At 38.4% G+C, this 23,807-nt stretch overlaps 1 protein-coding gene across 1 annotated transcript in view; it reads left to right on the plus strand.

Annotated features, from left to right (window-relative positions):
* The first annotated feature begins 3,243 nt into the window (after nucleotides 1-3,243).
* Nucleotides 3,244-23,807, plus strand: part of LOC124287824 (voltage-dependent calcium channel subunit alpha-2/delta-3-like) — a 315,010-nt gene continuing 294,446 nt past the window's right edge. The window contains exon 1 of the mRNA XM_046724285.1: nucleotides 3,244-3,754. Within this exon, the coding sequence (XP_046580241.1) occupies nucleotides 3,642-3,754 (113 nt within the window). The 5' untranslated portion in view covers nucleotides 3,244-3,641. The remainder of the gene's footprint in view (nucleotides 3,755-23,807) is intronic.

Consider the following 23,807-nt stretch of genomic DNA (forward strand, 5'->3'; position numbering starts at 1 on the left):
AGCTGTAATGCTGAATTTGATTCTAAATGGCTCATTATTATGGTTTATTCAGACGACTGAAGTAATTATATTCTTAATTAATTTGTTTGATAATTAAAGATAATCTTGTGTTGGTGTGATGGATGTGAAAGGTTTGTCTTGTTTTGCAAAACATCTACACCTGTCTCCATTAGATTGCTTCATATCTTCTGACTGAATGGTTCCCTGGCTGCTGAGTCTTGACTGAAACAAGGATTCAGAAATAAAATTTAAATTACAACAAGAACAAAATTCACACATGTCCATGGTCAAATATTCAACTTGTGGGATTTGGAAAATATCCCATGTGTGTTCTACAATCTAAGAAGATCAAAGATGGATTCATGAAATATTTTAGTTTAAGTGACTAAGTTTTGAAGAAAAATATTCCAGCAATGTCATGGCATGGGCATTAGAAATTATCCCCCATCAATTTAGCTTATTGGCTCAGTGAGTTACCATTGTTGGTTTGCAGGAACCTGTTACCTAGCAACACTGTTATGAATCTCCCTACTGACATACCAGTGTGCATAAGATCCCAGTGTTTGACTAAAATTAAAAAGGATATTTACAGTACTTGACTTGTGTGTTGGTCATGTGTGGAGCACAGTAGTGCAGTGGTAAGGCGTCTGCCTATCACGTGAAGGCCCAGGTTTGATCCCCGGTGGAGGCACCAAGATTCGGGGCCCGAGGTGGGCACATTTGTGTAATATCCTTGGACAAGATACTTAGATCCACATTGTCTCAGTTCACCCAGCTGTAAAATGGGTGATGTGCTGGCAATCTGAGTGTTTAGTTCATTGCGCCTAACAGGCAGCATGGCTGTATCCTCCCCAGGGAGTTGAACAAGTATCGGAAAGTACGATAGTGTAGTAGGACCAGGGATAGTAATGTATGTAGCGCCGTGAGCAGGCAATGTGCCTGGGCCTAGATTTTCGAAGGTCTCTTAGCGCTAAGATAGTTATAAGAGCCATACATTAACATTAACTAACGACTGTCTTAGCGCTAAGAGAGCTTCGAAAATCTAGGCCCTGGATCTGAGTGCCATATAAGTGGACTGTTACTATTACTGTGTGTTTCCTGATGGTCTGTATAACTGCTTTTGTCAAAACACAGGTTTGTCTGGTCCAGACAAGAACTAACTTTACTCATCTGCACCTTCCACTCACCTACCTATGTGTAGCCTAGAGGATTGATAGACCCAGTGTTTAAAACACAGGCATGCAAGGAGCCTGTGGCTGCCTTCTTTTCTTTCTAGCTAGTGAAAACAAAATGTGAGTGAGTTTAATGTTACGCCGCTTTTAACAATATTCAAGCAATATCACGGCGGGACCACCAGAAACTGGCATCACCCATTGTACCCATGTTGGGGATCGACCCAAGGTCTTTGATGTGACGAGCAAACACTTTAACCACTGAGATACCCCACCGCCCCTTAAACAAAATGTAGGTAGCTTGACAGGCAAGCCTAATTTTCTGTCATGTGAGCTATAAAGACATGTACTTACTTCCCAGTCACAGAAGGAAAATGTAACTTAGAAACTGAGATTGATTTCTTAAAATATTGCTTGTGATTCAGCTGCCACAGCTCACAAGTACACGAGGTCAGCTATTGTCAGGAATCTGTTTGATATTACCTCAGAAGTTCTGAACTAGTTGATACTTAAATTATTTTCCTCTCTGCTACCAGAATTCTTCTTGTTTTTGTAGGGTAAACTAAATGTCTACATAAATGTGACATTTGTTTGTAAACACTTGTATAGATGGCCTACCCTGTTGGTTCTTTGGAGGATATATTTTTACAGCAAGTGGGCCAGTGGGTGAAGCATTTGCTTACCACACAGGTGGTGTGGGTTTGAATCCATTTCTTGTGTTCCACACCTTATATTTTCCATAATATTGCTAAAAGCAAACAGGGGTGGAGGGGTAGCCCACATGGATGCAATGGTTGTCGTGATATTGCAGGAATATTGCTAGAGTATATCTCACAAATGCAAAAAATACTTTATCACGTTAAATGAAAACTACATTAATTTTGAAGTAACAAATGTAATATAAAATCCTGTCAAAATGCAAACCAATTTGCCCTTTTTCAAATCTGTTTTTCAGCAATATGAAATCAGCTGAAATTGAAAGCTATGAATGCCAGCGCAAATGGAAAGTGAATCCTAAGAAGGCTGATGTTTTGAGCTATCATCATAAAGCTTGAGACACATAGACTCCTTTGTGTCCATCTAAATACTGAACCGGACTAAAAACGTTCTCAGAACTTGAAATAATGCTTCATATTGTTGTCTCTGCTCTGTAATTTTATTACAAAGTCATGGTCTCTTCAAAGCTTTTAGGAACATGATGAGAAGAAACCCATCCTCAAAACTAGCCAACTCGTTCCAGCAATCAAGTATTTATGCAGATACCCAGCTGATGGGTGAAAAAATCTATAATAAATGAGATAAATTGTCATGGAAATAAATAAAAACCAAATCATTCTATTATTCGAATAAATAGAATGCAAATAATTGAAATGGAACTTCAACTTGACGTAATCTATATGATAATTTCTGACATTTGCTTGACACTATCTCCATAATGAACACACTTTCTTCGGTTACCTGCAATTTGGCGTAATTTGGAATCCATTTTTGCTTCGCTGAAGTAATTTACCGTAGGACTTGAACATGTATAGAATTAATATGATGTTTACAAAAGAGACCCAGCCCTTTATAGTAGAGAAACGTGCTTATTTGGCTTTTTCATTTCAATAAACCGATAAGATTTGAATTGATAAGCGATAAAATGGATTAGTGTTTGTCCAGTTACCTTCTGTTTGTGTGTTTATGAGAAGTTTTGATTACAGTAAATGCGTTGATTGTGTTATTGCAGCTTATGTGGACCATGAAATGATCTTTTTACCTGTGAGTGCGCTGAGATTGATTTTTCTGTCTATCGTTACAGGTGTGACAAGGCACTTTGCTAATATCAGCTGAGTAAAAATCACTTTACGATATCCACTGTTGTATTGATTGTCATTCACTCTCTCTAACTCGTTTTACGTGTGTAAAACATGGAGCACTGTTGGATTAAATATTTAACCATAGTGCCATCACATGACCCGATCATCTTTGCTCAGCATCAAATAGATCAATATGTTACGACTGTCAGTTGTTCCAAGCCATATACAGTGAGTCCATTTGCGTGAAAGGGATTCGTCAGAATCCAGGAACATCGACGAGATGAACCTCCCAAGGGGAGGGGAAGAGAACAGCGGCGATATTAACCCTGCCTTAAGCCACGAAGCTTGGCGATCAATACGTTATGTAGGGGCATTATCGTACAAGAGCAATTGTCAGAAGATACCAATCAATTATGCACCCTGAACCCGCCCACCCTGTAACAGAGAATGAACTCCTCCAATTATGCTTGATAGCCACATTTACCCAGTATGATACACCTCAGATTGGGAGTTTCCACCACCAGCATGAGAAACATGATATGACTACAGAAGTGGAGTCCTATGCATCTCAGCACACTAGTAGCTGTTTGTATAGAGTGTAGTTTATCATTGGAACCAGTGTCATTTATCCTATGTAGTTTGTGTGCAGTGCCAAGAAGACCTGTTCATCATGAGTGCTTTTTGGATCTTTCACTTTCTACATTGTTTTCCTCTTTTATTAATTTTCAATTTGGAAATACATGGCCAGAGTGTTCAGCGAGAACTCAACATCAACCTCGACACGTAAGTACGCTTTCACCTGTCACCATTTTTAAAATCCGTTTTAACATTTCAGATACATACACCTGACATTTCCATCACTATGCTGAAACAGGATTCTACTGACTTGCGAGAAACTTGATCGCAACGTTTTCTTACTTTCTACTGTCAGAGAACTCTCAATGGAATCAATAGGCGACAATGTTTAAATCAATATTTATTCACTTGGTGGATTGTCGATGTGAGTTTGGTACTCTCCGACAGTGCCAGTTCCAGTAACCGTTGTAAGAATTCCAAGCGTGTTGGGAACAGACATATCCTCCTGTTGCTTTGACAATTTCCAATATCAGTCCACGTCTCAACAGATTTCCCCCATATAACGTGTTGCTCATTAGATCCTTAGCTAGTTGAGACCGGTAGGGTATTCTATATTTGAAACCCACAGATGTACGTCTTGTATGCGTAGCTTGAATGCTGTCGGAATGACAATGGCATGACTGAGATCAAGTGATAGTCTGTTGGTGATGTTTTCATCTGTTACTGTTGTGACTCCTGAAGTCAAATGAAGCTTACGACGGTAACTGAAAAACGTTAACCTTCTCTATTCCAATCACACCCTGTGTGACTGTGTAAAATCGTCATGAATAGTTTCACCAGTTTCGAGAATCAATGGTTGATTGTAAAACGTATTGAAACAATTGCAATTTGGATTGAAATGAACATGTTGATAATTAAATTAGAATAATTGAATGGAATAAGAAGAGATACAATGACAAGAAGAGATATTTTTGCAGTCAGTTAAAGGTCTTGATGTGTACAGCCGACAGACCATTACAGAGCCCATGTTAATCCCATGTGCTGTACATTTCACTATCAGCTGTGTTGCGCTGTCATTTATCATTGTCAGTTAAGTTGGATTTCAGTGAAACTGACATGTTTCTGTAACACCTGAAGCAGCAGTTACCTTATAGACTCTCTCTAGTTGCGTGATTCATCTTGTTTTCATACTATTTGAAATAGCACCTTCAAACATTGTGGTTACAAGTAGTACAGCATCACTAAAACTTTCATTGAGGTTGAATGTTCAACCTCTATGTAGGTAGTTAAATTGGGATCATATTCTGCTGGAATACCAGTATTAGCTGTCTTTAAGAGCATTCATTGCTCTCCATGACTCCTGAATGCATCATTTCATGATCTCAGTACGTATATATGGGCAGTTTTGGAATGACGTTCAACACAGCGGCATAAATGCAGAAGTTCTGCATGGGAATCATGAGTTAATATCTGTCAGAATGAATACAATGTCTTTAGTGCCTGTGGAGATGTTTATTGTATATACATTGTTGGTGTCGGTAGAGGTATCAATTACATATACATTGTGTCAGTAGAGGTGTCAATTATGTATATGATGTTATTAGTATAGGTGTCTATAATATATACATTGTTAGTGTTGTCCGAGGTGTCAATTATGTCGATAATATTATTAGTGTCAGTATAGGTGTCTATTATGTATACATTGTTAGTGTCAGTAGAGGTGTCTTTATTGCATACAAGGTTATTAGTGTTGGTATAGGTGTCTAAAATATATACAAGGTTATTACTGTCAGTATAAGTGTCTATAATATATACAAGTTTATTAGTGTAAGAGGTGTCTAAAATATATACAAGGTTATTACTGTCAGTATAAGTATCTATTATATATACCAGGTTATTAGTGTCAGAGGTGTCTATGATCTATACAAGGTTATTACTGTCAGTATAAGTATCTATTATATATACCAGGTTATTAGTGTCAGAGGTGTCTATGATCTATACAAGGTTATTACTGTCAGTATAAGTGTCTATTATATATACAAGGTTATTAGTGTCAGAGGTGTCTATGATCTAAACAAGGTTATTTGTGTCAGTATAAGTGTCTATTTATATATACAAGGTTATTAGTGTCAGGTGTCTGTGATATATACAAGGTTATTTGTGTCAGTATAAGTGTCTACGATTTATACAAGGTTATTAGTGTCAGAGGTGTCTTTTATACATTGTTATTAGTGTCAGTGTAGGTGTCCATTACACATTGCTAGTGTCAGTAGTGTTCTCTATTATGTATACAATGTTATTAGTGTCCGAGGTGTCAGTTATGTACACAAAGTTATTATTGTCACTAGCATAATCACATATATACAGCATTAGTGTCAGCAGCTATATATACACACATTGTAATCAGTTCCAGTGTACCCATAAAGTCATTAGTCTCAGTTAGGAGGTGTCCATTAGGTACAATGCTGTTAGTATTCATCCAATTAAGACAGGGAAAGGGCAGTTTTTATATGAAATATTCCATTAGGCCAGACCAATTTTATTTTTTGTTTTATGGATTTTTGTCCCCAGAAAGGAAGGAAAAAAATAAAAAATAAAAATCACCAGTCAAAGTATTATTCCTTTTAAATACCAAAAGTATCTTATTTTGGGCAATTTATGAAGTGTATATGGGGCAAAAAAACAATCAAAAACATTTGGGAGTAAGTTTACATTTTTGGCAAATAAAAACATGAGGATTTTATTTTTTGAGTGGGAAAAAATTATTTTTATTTTTTTTCTTATTCTTGAAATAATATGACCGGAGGATCCATAAAACAAGAAATAAAATTGGTCTGGCCTTAAATGCTGGCACAAATACTTCAGGACCACCTCACTGCCTGTTTAAACAAGAGACAAGGGTTTTTGGTCAAAGCTTTTTCTTGTGCCAAAAATGCAATACAAACTGAAGACAGTTATAAATGAATGAAGATCAACGTCGTTTTTGTTGATGTTTTGTATCTAACTGTTAGGATGGAAAGGATTTCAGTTGCATTTTGTTGAGAGAAGGATAGGTCAGGTTAAATTGTGTTAATACAATGGCAATGGCAGTGTGTAACAGTAAAACATCAAACGTAAGGCTCATAACCATGCTGATGAGGTAAGGTGAAATGGGGTTTAACGTCGCACTTAAGATTATTTCGCTCATATGATGATGTGCATGCGTGTGAATGTGTATGTGCAGCTGCTTGTACTAGCCCAGACTGAAGCTGGTTTTATAGTGCTAGCTCACTGAGATACCATGCCGCAGTGAAGCATGAATACCCCACTCAGACACATTATACTGACTCCGAGCCGACCAGTCCTCCTTGTACCCATTAATGCCAAGCGCCAGGCAGGGACCAACAAGTACCATATTTTAACATCTTTTGGTATGACACGGTTGGGGATCGAACCCGCGACCTTCCGCTCTCCGGACAGACACTCTAACCACTACACCACGGAGGCGGAGCCATGCTGATAGTTTGATAGACACATTATACAATTTGAAAATACTGCTGTTCTATATTGAAATACAAGAAATACTTAGTAACTGGATGTAAACAATCCTACAGCTGTAATCGTGTCTTAAATTGCTGAAGAAAGTGCAAAATTGTGTTTTAAAAGGTCAAAAAGAGTGTCAAAAGATGTCTTTAAAGATTCAAGCATTTAACCCATACGCTTGAACACGATTTCTTCACCATTAATGGTTTAAAATAGTGCCATACAAATTTCTGTGTTAATGGGCGGAACATCTAAAGAAGCAGAATTTCAGATGATATCAGATATCTGACCCTTTTAGAAAATTACATTGCGTTAACACCAGCATTCGTATCTGTTGTGTTGTGGACTCGTAGCGCCTTTATCTGACTAGTCGCATCCTGATGGAGTCCCACGGATGAAACATCTTGGTACTTTTAGATTCGATGGCGTAGGAAATGGCATTTGCTTAATGCTTGAGTTTGAATTAAGATTTAATGGTTCAGTTCAAAGTATTTTCCTAGTCTTGTCATGGAAATAGGCTTGGTTGTAGTGAAAGAAATCAAATTTCATGTCCATTTGCCCTGAAATTACTCTTTTCATCACAGGCATGTCAAATGAGGCTTTTGTAGCTGTTGATCCTAAGATGGAGTTGTAGCCTCTTTATGGGTTAAAGTGAAGAAATTGACGCTTAGTAGAAAAACCTTGCTTTTCATTAGAAATATCCTCTTTAACAGTTGAACTGTATTGATTATCAAATGTTATGGTACGTTATTATGTCATTGTTGTTGGAACGAGAGTGTTAAAGTTTCTGGGTGAACCTATGGTAGATATATTATTGTGTCCAGCTTTTTAAGGATTTGTCAAAGAGTACGAAATGTATTGACATGAACTGACCACAAACTGACCGTGAACTGACCACAGTAATTACCAGCATGGACGTTAATATTCCCCTTGGGAGTTATTTGACAGATTAGGTCCCTTGAGCCTAATATTGTTGTAAGAGAGGACTTTTATGAGAATGTAATGACCATGTTTGTTATGGTGTGTTATGTCGTATTGTATTCCATGTGTTCCACCTGCATGGGCTACTGCCTTCCACTAAACAGCTGGGATCCTGATGGGATATAACTGACAGTGGCATGAAATTACATTCAATCATTGTATACAAGAAGATACGGTTTATTTGGGTATCACTTTGAGGATGCAATTATTTTTTATTAATCTGTCAAAAATGCAACTGTCAGAAAGGCTAAGACTTAAAACAATATTACATGGTGATAGTTCATCAGTAGCTCTACAAACATGGACATCCTTTAGACAATTTGCAATTTCATTGTGAAAAGCAAAAGATTTGATGCAATACTGTATAATACTGAATTCGTGCCATTCACTAATTATATAACTAACTTAGGATTAAACATGCAGCTAAAAGGCCAAGAGAACATTTCTTAAATTGTTAGATATCTCATCCTCAAGGGCTAAAAGCAATATGAAGTTTGTTCCCTATAGAATAATTCTGCAATACTTAAAATCATTTAAGCACAGTACATTTAATGTTGATAAGTACTCAGTTAGAAACTAAACATTAGGGATGTTATGATTCGCTCACATATTCTGTGAATCTAACTGTATTCCTCCATGAGTTATTCGTTATTTTTCATCACTAGAATCGATGTCACAAATTTTATGACTAAAGAGAGTGTTTTATTTTAACTTGTCTGATATTCATCAGACTGAAATATGTAAAATGGAATATATCCAAACATGATAATAGTTAGCACTCTTACATATTTCATTGGAATCGGGTGGTCTCTGTACACAAATGGGGGCTGTGGGGTAGCCTATTGGTTAAAGCGTCCGCTCGTCACGCCGAAACCCGGGTTCGATTCCCCACATGGGTACAATGTGTGAAGCCCATTTCTGGTGTCCCCCGCCGTGATGTTGCTGGAATATTGCTAAAAGCGGCGTAAAACCAAACTCACTCACTGTACACAAATGTCATCATATCCCAATTGCGTAGATCGATGGTCATGCTATTGATCACTGGATTGTCTGGTCCAGATTTGATGATTTACCAACCGCCGCCATATAGCTGGAATATTGCTGAGTGTGGCGTAAAACGAACAAAAATGGTGCAGGGGCAGCAGCATCTCCATGGATATCAATCTTCATGTTTGCCTCTGTGCGATGCAGTATCAGTTTACCTTTTCCAATTTATTGTAACCGAATATCTACCTGGGGGTGATGAAGCCATTAAAAGTCATCTCATTCGAGGTAAAGGATATGTTTAGGACTATTAGAAGATAATTGAATTCTGGGCTCCATGATAGCAAAGGTCAAATGATACCCTCACTCTTGATGAACTTGGTGCAAGTGTATGACCAACAGGTGGTTTAATGAACGTTTTGGACAGTCTGATATTCACTTCCAGAATCATGTTCTTGGAAAACCGATCATGTTTCCCGTTTGAAGAATCTAACTTCCAGATCTTGATTATTTCTCAGCTGGAAACGTGTGAAATAGAAGAATAATTGTTGACAGCACATATTAGGAGACGGAGAACAAACTTTCTTTTTGCGCTTGAAATATTTTCTTTTTGTTATGTACACCATTAAGAGGTTCTTTCATATAATATTTTATTAAACATCACAGTCAAACCTCAGGAAATTGTCACGACACTACATTTGTTACATTATAATATTAATGCTGTGTATCTATGATAAATTGAACTAAAAATTCTCCTTTACTTTTATATGCTGATATGTTTTCCCTATGTCGATAAAGTCACACATAATTTGTGTGTGTGTGTGTGTGTGTGTGCAGTAGCTTAGTGGTTAAAGTGTTTGCTTGTCACGCCAAAGACCTGGATTCGACTCCTGACATGGGTACAATGTGCGAAGCCTATTTCTGGTGTCTAAACTAAACCCACTCACAGGTAATTTGATGTGGGTATCATGGATGCAGTGCTTCTCAGCATATCTCAGCTGTTTGAGTGGTTTTGTTATCTTATGTTAACTCATGCAAAGATTGAGTTGTGTCTCTTACTATATATGATTGGTTTAGGGAATTTGTTTTAAGACCAGCTATATTTTTAGTCAACACTTCAAAAGCGAGAAGCAGAACAATTTTTTTCCTTTAAAATGTGATTTGTGATAACATCAGTTGTGCACTTTCTTAAATATGAGGAGAAATAATTTTATTTAGGATTTTCAGGAAGAGGTTATTAAGACAAATGTCTCTTCTTTTGCCACCCCTACAGAATATGAAATGATCATCCTCTTACACAAAAACAAATATACCCATATACAAAGAGCACCTCCAGCACTGATAGCAGCTAAAATTAGATATATGCCACTTTACACCTTTGTTAAAGCAAGAGAAAGAAGAATTCAAGTAAAGCATTTTGATCAATAAAATATTGTCTTTGTTCAATAGTCAAAATATCTTCAAAGCAGTTACTTTAAGTTCCAATGTCTATTGAAAAGTGTATTTAAACTATTTAAAACACAATAAAAATGATGTACATATAATTAATTACTATTTCTTTCCATAGAAAACAAAACATTAGAATTATGTAACAATGGTTTAATTAGTTTTAATAATTCAGTATAGAATTACCTAAATTAGTTTGCCAAATGAAATGACATAACTCCCTCATTGGCTATTCAATGTTGATTAGATGCTATAATGTGTGTATACCAACCAATCAGGAACTGGTATTGAATATCATTACACATTCACTTTACTTTCCTGCTTATTATCAGTGATCCACTGTGGGAACAATTACCCTAAATTATATATTTGTACAAGCATTATATAACTCTCATTGGTATATGACACATCTGTGGGTGCAGTCTTTATTCTCCATCCTCTCAACATGGCTGGAAGCAATTACCTAATCCTGTCACGTATCATGATAATTTCCTCAGGGAGTTGAGTGACAAAGATTTCGTCTGCTGGGTATTGGGTTTTTCTGCATCCTTCCGAATAATAAACAAGCAAATTAATTTGGTACTGATGCGTCCTTTGTACCGAGAAGCTGGTCAGGTGGTACAATGGTTGTGTGTTGTGAGACACCTTGATGCTGTGCGGGGTGGGACACACTGGGAGATTGGAGAGTTGCTAGATAGCATGCACTGGGAGATTGGAGTGGTGTGACATAGCATGCACTGGGAGATTGGAGTGTTGTTAGATAGCATGCACTGGGAGATTGGAGTGTTGTTAGATAGCATGCTCTGGAGAGATTGGGGTGTTGTTAGATAGCATGCACTGGGAGATTGGGGTGTTGTTGAGATAGCATGCTCTGAGAGATTGGAGTGTTGTTAGATAGCATGCACTGGGAGATTGGAGCATTGTGAGATAGCATGCACTGGGAGATTGGAGTGTTGTTAGATAACATGCACTGGGAGATTGAAGTGGTGTGAGATAGCATGCACTGGGAGATAAGAGTGTTGTTAGATAACATGCACAGGGAGATTGGAGTGTTGTTAGATAACATGCACTGGGAGATTGGAGAGTTGCAAGATAGCATGCACTGGGAGCTCTGAGAGATTGGAGTATTGTGAAATAGCATGCACTGGGAGATTGGAGTGTTGTCGGTGGGATGTACTGGGAGATTGGAGTGTTGTGAGATAGCACGCACTGGGAGATTGGAGTGTTGTTAGATAGCATGAACTGGGAGGTTGGAGTGGTGTGACATAGCATGCACTGGGAGATTGGAGTGTTGTTAGATAGCATGCACTGGGAGATTGGAGTGGTGTGACATAGCATGCACTGGGAGATTGGAGTGTTCTTAGATAGCATGCTCGGAGAGATTGGAGCATTGTTAGATAACATGCACTGGGAGATTGGAGTGTTGTTAGATAACATGCACTGGGAGATTGGAGTGTTGTTAGATAACATGCACTGGGAGATTGGAGTGGTGTGAGATAGCATGCACTGAGAGATTGGATTGTTGTGGGTGGGATGTACTGAGAGATTGGAATGTTGGGGTGGCATCAACTGAAAGATTGGAATATTGGGGTGGCATCCACTGAGAGACTGGTACATTGTGGGGTGGCATGCATTGGGAGATTGGAATGTTATTGGGTGGCATGCATTGGGAGATTGGAGCATTGTAGGGTGGCATTCAGTAGGAGATTGCAGAATCATGTGAAGACAAGCACTGCAAGCTTATCCAGCAGGTCTGGTTTTAGAGAAAAAGATTCAAGCATTATTACACACAAGATTGTTGACAAAGCATGCCACCGATCCTCAGTCTATAGGTCTCATCCTTAGGCAGGTTTACAGCTATCAATGACAGAAGAATAGGCCCACCACGAGTGGAGAAGGTGTTTAAGACCGTACCGTGAATGTTTGCCCGTGTTATAGATTCAGCACCAGAATATCTGCCATCTGCTGCAGAACCCACCAGACCAGCAGGATGTGCACGTATCACCGTTTACAATCAAAGAAAGCAAAATAGACATTTTCATGAAGGAACTAAACGGACATATGATTCTCCCCCACGAATTATTGACATACATATTCAGTTAATTTTGCTGATCATTACAAGCCTTTCAGAAATTTTGTTTTTCTAATACTTGATATAAATTATCATTGATACAAATGGTGTCAAACAAACCACTGTTAATAGATCTGGTAAAGAATAAGTATTGATTTAAACAACAAAATCTGGAGGATGAGAGAATTAAATATATTAAGGGCTGTGTCAAAAGTTTCTGAAATTCCAAAATAAGTTTTAAAGATTAAACCTTGACTCAAGAACCTGATCTTCTCAAATAGGGCATGTTAAACAATGACAGAGAGCAACCTGCTCAAAACTAGGCTCTTTCTACTATATCAATCACCTAGGTATCAGAGTGACAATGTTGAGGAAGACATTCTGCAAACTCAGCTTAATGTCTCCTATATCAAATTTAGAAAGTATCCTGCATGAATCGCTGGAGAACCAGTTGATCGATTTGTGTGGAATCTACAGTTGACCCTATGGATGAGACTGGAGCCCATGCTCAGTTTGTACAGACAACATTAAAACTATCTATGTAGAATATTTATGTAAGATTTATGTCATAAATATTAATGATGTTATTTTGAAAATAAAGGTTATAACGCTTTAATGAATGAATTATAAATCCACATTCCGGCTGTCTCAGTACCAAACACCCACATCATTTAAATTTTCCAAATTTCTTGGAGATGAAGATGTATGCCTGTTTGTAATAATAATAAAACCAATAAACAGCACTGAACTCTATACCACATGGGCATGCTCTGACCACATTCATTATGATGGACACTGTTTGCCAAAATAACCCAAAGCTCCCTGTGAGGTGCTAGAAGGTTAATAGTCAAATGATTATCCCACCGGGTACCCATTTTCTGCTGGGTGAACAGGGAATTTTGGACAAACTCACTTGCCTAAGGTGAGACCAAATGTATAACATGTGCTTCGTTGTGGGTCAGGACTGAAGTCCTAGAAACTCTCAGGAGTCAAGCTGTCAAACACGGTCACCCATCCAAGGACTCTCCGTGCCCAACATTGCTTAACTTCAACTAATTTGTGACCTTGGCTCTGTGCACAAGACCACACACTGCCACTGCCAATGTTTACTTTGTGTCTATTCCTTCTTCACTTAATGAAATATACTTTACATGTTGTTCTACCAAACATTCAATGTTTAAAGATGCATTGAGCAGTTTGTGTATACCCTACATCGCCATCTATACAGCAACCCAAACTATTCGTTGCCACACTGGAAAACTGGGAAAACTTGTTCTAATTTACATACCCATAAATCCAAAAATAGTTCTTGAAACAGTTATTTCAGACTGAAAGTTTGAATATCAAACAGCATCTATTATTATTGTCTATGTATAATCAAATGCAGCCTTTATTTGATATAAGGGGCAGTGAGGTAGCCTAGTGGTTCAAGCGTTTACTCATCATGCCGAAGACCCAGGTTCGACCCAGGTCCTGCTGTGATATTGCTGGAATATTGGTAAAAGCTGCATAAAACCAAACTCACTCACATATTTGATATAAACAAAGTTGATATGCTGCTCAAGAAACTTAAGGATCTGTCATAACGGTAAACCATAACAATGACAAAGAACTGGGAGATCCTTAACAGTATATAGAGATCATTTTTACAGTAATATAGAAATCAAACAATTTAAACAAAAACTCCATTAAGGCACCCAGCAAAACCAAAGCAAGCATTTGTCATTCCTCCTGATTAAATAATCCTAGTTAATCTCTTTATCATTAAATTCCCAGCATAGCCTAGTCCTGGTGTCTTGCGAGAGACTGTGACATCCAAATGTATCAGGGCACCTGTATAAATCGTGTTCGTGACTGCAGCTGAAGAAGAGCCTACAATGTCTTGTCCAATTACAGCCAGCATCGCGGATTATCTTCATCCTCCAGGCTCCAGCAGACAATGTCTTTGTTACAGAAGCCATTTGGCAAACCCTGGCTCCGTTTTGTTGCGATATCGGAGTTAATTGATGTAGCTAGACACATTGGTTTGTACTTAAAGGGGCACTTTCGGTTCAAGTTATGCTGGATGATTTGAATATTTACCTATAATTAACTGTTATGTTAGTTGTCGATCTGTCTTGAGGGGTGTAGGGTGCGATGTATGCTATGCCCAAGGTGTAAGGTGAGTGGTACGTGGTATGCCCTTTAAATACTTTGGATGATAAACACCATGTATCCTAAAGGACCCATTAGCAACAAATTTATCTCTCTCAAAATTTTCTCCTGTTTAAAGAATGTCTGTAAGCCTGTACATGGACATCTTGATAGCCAGTTGCTTCAGCTACATGTGCTCGTTGTAGAAGGTGACCAACAGGATCTGGTGGTCAGGTTCGCTAACTTGGTTGACACTTGTCATCGTATCCCAATTGCATAGATTGATGCTCATTGTGTTGATCACTGGATTGTCTGGTCCAGACTCAATTATTTACAGACCACATCATATAGCTGGAATATTGCTGAGTGTGGCATTAAACAATAAACAAACAATATAGCCAGGTGATGACACAAACATCTCCAGAGTTGCCATCCTTATAGTATAATTGGATATGTTCAGTTAAGTTAGCTAAACTGAATTTGAGATTCCAGATAATATACTCATGTCATGATATTTGCATTGGCTCGACATTCCCCAGTGAGGTTTATGAAATATATATTTTATTAGTCGGTGTGGTTGATGGGAAAATGTGACATTTCAGTATGAGATCCAAAATGAGTATTTTAGTGCAAGGTAAAATATGTAAAGTTCCAATGGTGGAACATATTCACATATGTGGCTTTGTGAACATAGAAAATTAGCACTGACTGTATTGTATTCAACCTCAAGGTTGTGTTCTTTCAACTCACTGGATTGTCTGTACTTACATGTTAAGTTGTACTCACCAATGAATTGATTCTGTCATTAAAGCATTAAATGAGGTTTTGTTTGCATGGTTTATAAATTTTGGAAAAGAAGGAATTTAAAATAATTTAAAAGTATCATTACAATTAACTCAAGGAAGGAGACATTGTGATTTGGGTTGGATTCAGATGGTTTGATAAGCTCGGATATGAACTTAGGTTCTTGATGTGTCAGTCAAACACTATACCCTAAAGGCTCAGAGGCGGATACAGCTTTTTGAGAAAGGGAGGGTGCACCAGTTCATTTTCACCTGAGACCAAATGAATCCACCCCCAACCCCTGGATCTGCCTATGAGGCCACCCCACAGTCACCTCCAGATCACCCAGACCATCAGCTGAGTCATCAGTCTGTGAAGGAAGGAGGGATATTTCAGTCCACAGCTTCTTTCAGGAAACTGGTTTGCTGTAAAGCTGAATATTTCATGTGTCTGGTGAAACTATATTTTTCATGTCACAAGTTGACAGATACCTTCATCATATTTCATTTGACACATGAAATTTTGCATTTATTATATGCTTTCAATACTTGTTTAATTAAATTTAGATGATATTAATCTAAGATAATTTAAGTAACGAAACTCAAATTTTCCCAACTGTAAACTAAAGACGGTTCACTTCTTTGATTAGCCACACAGGCACATGACATGGTTTGAAAATGAAATATTAAATCAATGAGATGAGCACTGATAATAACATCCATCATATGATTCTTTTGGCCTTAGCGTAAATGTCATAACTCAGTGCAGGAACGAATACGAAAGTACTACAATCAAACATGGCATGTTGGGAAAATGAAATGTGCATTGAGGAAAACCCACCAACTAATCACTGTGACAGTAAGCATAAATAAAGGTAATCGCCATTGCCAATCAAGTGAAATATAGTTACTTGTGCATAAATTGTCAGTTTTGTCCACTGTCAACATGTAACTCAGGTGTTCTGAACAGAGGCAAACTCACACAAAGCTTGGCATTCACAACACAACAAAGTAAGGGAGAGTCACTCACAGTGTCTTGCAGTGCTAGCACACTGAATGACTCTGCAATTGGCAAGTAGTTCCAGTAAAATGATATTTTCACTGCAGTGAACATATCAGTTTATGCCCCTGAAGTGAAAATACCACTTTTCTCAAACTCAGAAACGTCAGTCTTTCACAATTAAGTATATGATAAGCATTATTATCTCATTCTACCGGGTACCCATTTTCAGCTGCACACTGAAATGATGATGCCACACAATGATGGAGTAGGTTCCAACACTGGATTGCGCTGGACATATTGTAGTTGGAATGTGTGACTTTCTGTGCGCCATAGTGCTGTGAACTTGTCCCGATTAAAGCATACATGTACTGGCTGCCTTGATAAATATTGAATACAGTGATATTTAGAACAACAATCCCTTGAGTCACTTCACTCCACAACTCCTATTGTTAAACTCTGTTCAGGTACTCAAAGAGTTCTTCATTCTGTAGCAGACATCAAGTAAAAACAAGTAAAAGTGATGTATGTAACCATTTTAGAGATCAGCAATCGACCTTCAACAAAAGATCTTTGTGAGCGATTCTTTATCAACAGAACAACAATGGGCCTGAGAGGGAAAGATGTTTGTTCATGGTAAAGCTAGATTTTGTAACAAAGCAATTCTCTGACAGCACCAACGACAAGAGCCTTCTTGTAATGCATGCAAGTACTCGACGAACTGATGAGTATCTAAAGATGAGTACCGGGGTAATAAACCCCATATCTATTTCCTGGAGATCCAGACACAAGCCGTAGTGCTGGAGGTTACAGTAATCCCTGTTCTTGAAGCCCCTTCTCTTCACCCAATTGTCCATCAGCGCTGATTACGTAGGTGTATGACACCCTGACCTTGTGACCTTCCTGTGCGATGTGTTCCTGACGATGTGACTGGAATCTTGCAGCAGGACAGGATGTGGACTGTCTGGTGATATTTGTGTGTTTTTGTTGATTTATTGTTAATGTATTTACGAGCTGATGCCAGACAGATCACTGCCTTGACATATTGAGAGTCCGGGGTTATTCCCAGGGAGCGATTCTTCAGTCCTCACCCCACAACCATCCCCACAACCACTTCTGTAACTGACCCCCTGTATCTGGTTGTGAGTGTGTGAGCTATCTTTCTGTAACCCAGACAGGGTGCTTCCTTGAAATATTCACAGTCTGGGTTTTTTCCCAGGGACTGATTCTTCCGTCCTAACCCCCAAACATCCCTACAACCACCTCTGTAACTGATGCACTGTACCTGGTCCTGAGTGAGTGAGTAACGTTTTACGCAACTTTTTGCAATATTCCAGCAATATCACTGCAAGAAACACTCGAAATGGGCTTCACACATTGTACCCATGTGGGGAATTGAACCCGGGTCTTCAGCGTTACAAGCGGACGCTTTAACCATAAGTCTACCTCACCACCCAGCATCTGGTTGGGAGGGCATCAACAATCTTTCAGTAAGCCAGACAGAGTGGTGCCTTGAAATATTCACAGTCCCGGGTTATTCCAAGGAGGGATTCTTCAGTCATCCCCCAGAATCATCCCCAGAACAGCCTCTGTAATTGACTCAGTATCTGGGTGGCCCACATGGGTACAATGTGTGAAGCCCATATCTGGTGTTCCCTGCTGTGATATTGCAGGAATATAACTAAGAGCTGTGTAAAACTAAACTCACTCACTGGTGTGTCGGGCGGTGGGGTAGCCTAATGGTTAAAGCGTCTGCTCGTCACGCTGAAGACCCGGGTTTGATTCCCCACATGGGTACAATGAGTGACACCCATTTCTGGTGTCCCCTGTCATGATATTGCTGGAATATTGCTAAAAGCGGCGTAAAACCATACTGACTCACTGGTGTGTCAACAATCTTTCAGTAAGCCAGATAGTGTGCTGCCCTGACATGTTCACAGTCTGGGGTTATTTCCAGGGAGAGATTCTTCAGTCCTCACCCCCACAACCCTCCCTGTAACCTACCCACAGTATCTGGTTGTCAGTGTGCCTTATAAACCTCCAGTGACATCACTCTATTGTCTCTCACCATGTTCTCCTTTTATCGATTAAACCTCAACAGCCAGTTTCGCAGGCATTCTCCATGAAATCCTGTGGATTTTCTACAGAATTGCCCACATCCCAGTCATTTTCTGAGGAATAGACCTTGACTTTGAATTATTACTTGTTTTAAAGACTGATATAACTTTATCTTGATATCACTGAATACGATCGTAAAATATCACGTTGTTTTAAACTTCCAGCATATAGTGTCATAACCTGGTTTCGCACTCGCAACTACCCGTGAAGGTCAAGGTTAGAATATTGATCTTCAGTAACCTATTCTTGTCGTAAGAGGCGACTAACAGGATCGAGTGGTCAGGCTCGCTGACTTGGTTGACACATGTCATTGGTTCCCAATTGCGCAGATCGATGCTCGTGCTGTTGGTCACTGGATTGCTTACTGACCACCGCCATATAGCTGGAATATTGCTGAGTGCGCTGTAAAACTTAAGTCACTCACTCACTCACTCGAACCCGCAACCCTTTGCTTACTAGCTTGGTGGTTTTATCAACTAGGCTACGAAGGAACAGTGTGAACAATGAGATTGTTTGTCAGCATTTCCCTTATGGTCTTGGGGCGGTAGGGTAGCCCGTCACGCCGAAGACCTGGGTTCGATTCCCACATGGGCACAATGTGTTAAGCCCATTTCTGGTGTCCCCCGCCGTGATATTGCTGGAATATTGCTAAAAGCGGCGTAAAACTAAACTCAGTCAGTCAGCCTTATGGTCTTACTTTTTCAAACAAAACCTCAGAGTCGATTTTGATCCTTTACAACAATCCTTCTGTAATTGTGACAGGGTTTTGCCATGACATACTGACTGTCATCAACAATGCATGAGATGAGATGATGCACGGTGGTGACGATACAGTTCATGTTACGTTCCGATAATGCCACCACCCACATGCATATATATTTCAGATTAAACATTACTTTACCGAGGTAGATTTCAGACAAACAACTTCAAGGGCAACACGACTGTTGTTAAAGTTGAAAGAGGTCCTTGAAAAACTCTATTGTCAACAGGGCCAAGGTTAAGTGTGTGTGAAGAAGACCAGATGTGAATATAAAGTATTTAAATAGACCATTACATCAATGTATATGTGACAATCAGATATTGCAACTGGCCCAATTTACAACATAAAACAATCTTCAATTTATGCTGACTCAGGGAAATTGAGCTGATTTCAGGATTCACATTCTCATCCTACCGGGTACCCGTTTGGCTTCAAGGGTGTTAAAATAATACAATAGCAGCACTTGTAATTTTGAATTCTGTATCTTAGGATGTTGTGTAAAACCATTCTTTTTCTGTACCACATCTACTACTTGAGGACATAAGAAAACATATTCCCCTAGCAACATGTAATAGCATAAAAACATTACATAATTAAACTTCTTTCATCCAATGTTTAATAATTCAATGATGATATCTTAATCACACACCAACATTTTTAGAGTATGCTACTCTTTTTTTTTCGGAATGGAAAAGGCTGCGGGATTGTCTGAAGATTTAAATTCCTTCACAGGCCAGTATCATCCATTGTGTAGAGGAAGTGAACGCCACTATAAGACCTGTCGCACTCAATAGCATAGCCCAAAGTCAATCACATTCCCTAGAAAAGTGAAATGCGTTACTCCTAACAGATGGTGGCTTGTTGGGAGACAGCATGCCAAACATTAAATTTTCATCCTCTTCACCAGCTTGATCAATTCAGTCCCTGCAACATACATACAGGCTCCTGTCTCTCAGACAGCAACGACTAATTTGATTCAACTAGAAAATGCATGTTTATGCAGAAAACCACAACTTGAGAGTGGTTGTGGAAAATTAGATTGCCAATCACTTCTGGTTCTCTAGCCAGTGCCCCTGTTTAATAAGTCAAAAGACTCCATAACCTACTAAACAAGTGTGAGACTCCTGCTTCGGGAGGTGCTGGAGGAATTGGAGATGCCCCAGGCATGGTGTGGAGCGTATAAATTTATTCATATCTCGATTCCGTTAGTTATTCTGGAAACTTGTGTAAACTTGCACAGTAATGCAACACATATGACGAGAATGCAGATCAGTCCGAAATTGTTTATGAACACTGAGCCATATTAAATTTATCCCGAGGGAGGTTTTTTCATCCTATCTGTTTCATTTATGTCTCTATCATCATGAGCCGTGGATTATTTTCTTATAATTTCCTAATGCTCCGATGCTGTTTGATGCCTTGTTTGAAATGTTTGACTGAGGGGAGTTCCGTGTTTGGGTTAAACCAACATCTTAGAGTTTACTGTGGCACTATTATTTTGCACTATATTTTACATGATAAATGCATTGTTCAACAGTGTATTTAAGAAATTAAAGGCTTGTTCTTATTTTGCTATAAATTTCAAATTAATTATTAATTACTCAATATGATATTATTAATATTAGAAATACTGAAAATGAAAAATAATGTTGGTTGCATAGCTAGGGAAGAACGATCGCACATTCCTGTAAATTCAGAACTGGAGAAAAGATTTGATGACATAAACTTGAGCCTTGCCGTTATTTCCCTGTATTTGTTTGTATGTTATTTACTGCCGCTGTCAGCAATATTCCAGCTGTATGATGTCAGTCTGTAAATAATCAAGTCTGGACCAGATGGTCCCGTGAATAACATGAGCATTGATCATTAGGATTTGATAACTTGCATCAACCAACTTTGTATGTTTGTTGTTTAATGCCGCTGTTGTAAATATTCCAGCTATATGGCGGCGGTCTGTAAATAATCGCTTGTTGTTTAACGCTGCCTTCAGCAACATACTTGCTATAGGATGACTGGTTGTAAATAATCGAGTCCAGACCAGACAATCCAGTGATCAACATCATGAGCATCGATCTCCATAATATTATACAATCACATGTATCAACCAAGTGAGTGAGCCTGACCACCTGATCCGGTTAGTCGCCTCTTACAACAAACAAAGTTTGCTGAAGATCTATTCTAACCAGGATCTTCATGTATCCATCAACCAAACCAGAGAGCCTCTTAAACAAAATGGGTTGCTGAATATCAGTTCTCACCCTGATCTTCATGCTTTAGAGGTATAATACAATATATAAATGTAGCTGATATTCTCTGAGGCCATTAGGTGGTCTTATAATAAAAAATCCCATAAAAAATGTGAGGTAATTTTTAGGGATTGGTATTTCAGGGAATTTTCATATTGTAATATATTGCGAAGTCTTTTTAACAAGAAAAAATACATATAATCAAGTTCATGCTTGATTTATAAAGCAAAAACACAACAAAATCACTATGCTTGATTAAACTTTAATCAAAACTTTCAATCATGACAAAATAAAAACTTAATAAAAAAATGTAAATAATATTTGGCACAAATAAAACAAGGAAATATCCGAAGATATCCAAGTGTTTTCCGAATGCATGTAGAAATACCGGTTTTCGATCAGCGTATCGCAATACGTATCGTTTTCGGTAAATACTGGTAACCCTTTATATTGCGCAGCCCTAGTAATTTGTAATGACAATGCCATGTATCCTGAAAAATGTGAGGTCTATCCATTATTCAGTGTCTCTTTGTTACACCCACTCAGCTGAGGCTGCTCTTATCAAATGACAATTATTTGTTTGCTAATTCTGTCAGTAAGATATTGAAACCCGACATTTACAGCGTGTCATGTAACATCAGCTGTTCAAGTTGTCAAAGTGCAGTTGACATTTGAAGTTTATCGTTGGTATTTGAAGACTTGTCATTTCAGTTGGAGTTGGTTCGATGGAAAAAATAAATAATCAACTTGAACAAAATAATTTAAATCTTATATACTTCCCATCAAAAGTTTAGAATCACTTAAAACATGCCCTATATGTTATGTATATATATATATGGTTACATTGAAGAATGATTTCTCCACTAACTTAGGGGAACCAACTGCAGACCTTATGCAGATGAACTGCACGAGGATCACATCAAATTGCTGAAAAGCATGTGCAAATATCATGCATGTGAACAGCTGCGTTTTGGTGTAAAGTTTTGTTAAGAATTCGCCAATTTTCACTGATTTTCATCATTTATTGAACTCATGACAATAATCTTTTCAGCATTACGAATTTGTTTTACAATACATCAGTTCATGTGTAAACAGTACTTTTAAACAGTATGGAATATTTTGCAAAATTTAGTTTAGAACAGTTGCCTGAAGTAAGTGGCTACATTTACACTAGTGAGTCTAAAGTTTTGATGGGAAGTATATAATTTGTGAATGGTGCATCCTACTGGTATGGCAATACATGCTTATCCCTTTCAGAAACACCTGGTGTCTTCACAGATTTTGGTCCATTCATAGACTTTTTATTTTTGTCTTTTATGTCAAATGGAATCAGTTTCAACAGATAATTGGGACTGGTTATTCTCTGATGTTGAGGGGCGGTGGGATAGCCTAATGGTTAGGCTTGTTTTTGCTTGTCATGCCCGATACCTGGATTTGATTCCCCACATGGTTACAGTGTGTGAGGTCCACTTTGTGTGTTCCCGGCGTGATATTGCTGGAATATTGCTAAAAGTGACGTAAAATCTCACTCACTCACTCACTCATGGGTTTCACCAATTTGGTAAATGTGAAAGATCTGTATTACTGCCAGTTTTCCTCTGAGACCAAGCCACAAACCATTACATCAATAATAATGATAATAATAATAATCAGTTTGTATCGCACTTTTCCATGCTCAATATCATGCTCAAAGCACATCCAAGGGAGAAAAGCCAGTCGAAAGTTTGATGGAATAGATAGGTCTTGAGAGCATTTCTAAAGGCGGAATAGGTCGGAGAAGAAAAGAGCTCAAGGGGAGGACCATTCCACAGACATGATACTGTAAAGAAGGAACATCTGTGTCCATAGCTTACAAGTTTCAATTTTGGTACGAGACACAGATGCTTGGACTCTGAATGAAGAGATCTGAACAGAATTCTGTAGAAGATCTAACAAATACAACTGGTATACTGTTCAAAGAGCCAGTAGGGCGGTGGGATAGTCTAGTGGTTAAAGTCTTAAAACCAAACTCACTCAGTCAGTCAAAGAGCCGTTATATCGTACAAAAAGGTAACAGTATAGCAATGTCACTGCTTAAAGAACATTGCAGTGCAGTGCAGTGCAGTGCAGGTCTGCCATTGTGTTGGCTCAAACTAGCAATTCTTAATTAGAAAAAATCTGTAAATCAAATTACGCCTGCAGTCAGGTAATGATTGTGAAAACAGTTTGTTTGAAAAT

The sequence above is a fragment of the Haliotis rubra genome, unplaced genomic scaffold, assembly GCF_003918875.1.
Source record: "Haliotis rubra isolate DU_JTF1 unplaced genomic scaffold, ASM391887v1 Scf406, whole genome shotgun sequence".
Taxonomy (NCBI): domain Eukaryota; kingdom Metazoa; phylum Mollusca; class Gastropoda; order Lepetellida; family Haliotidae; genus Haliotis; species Haliotis rubra.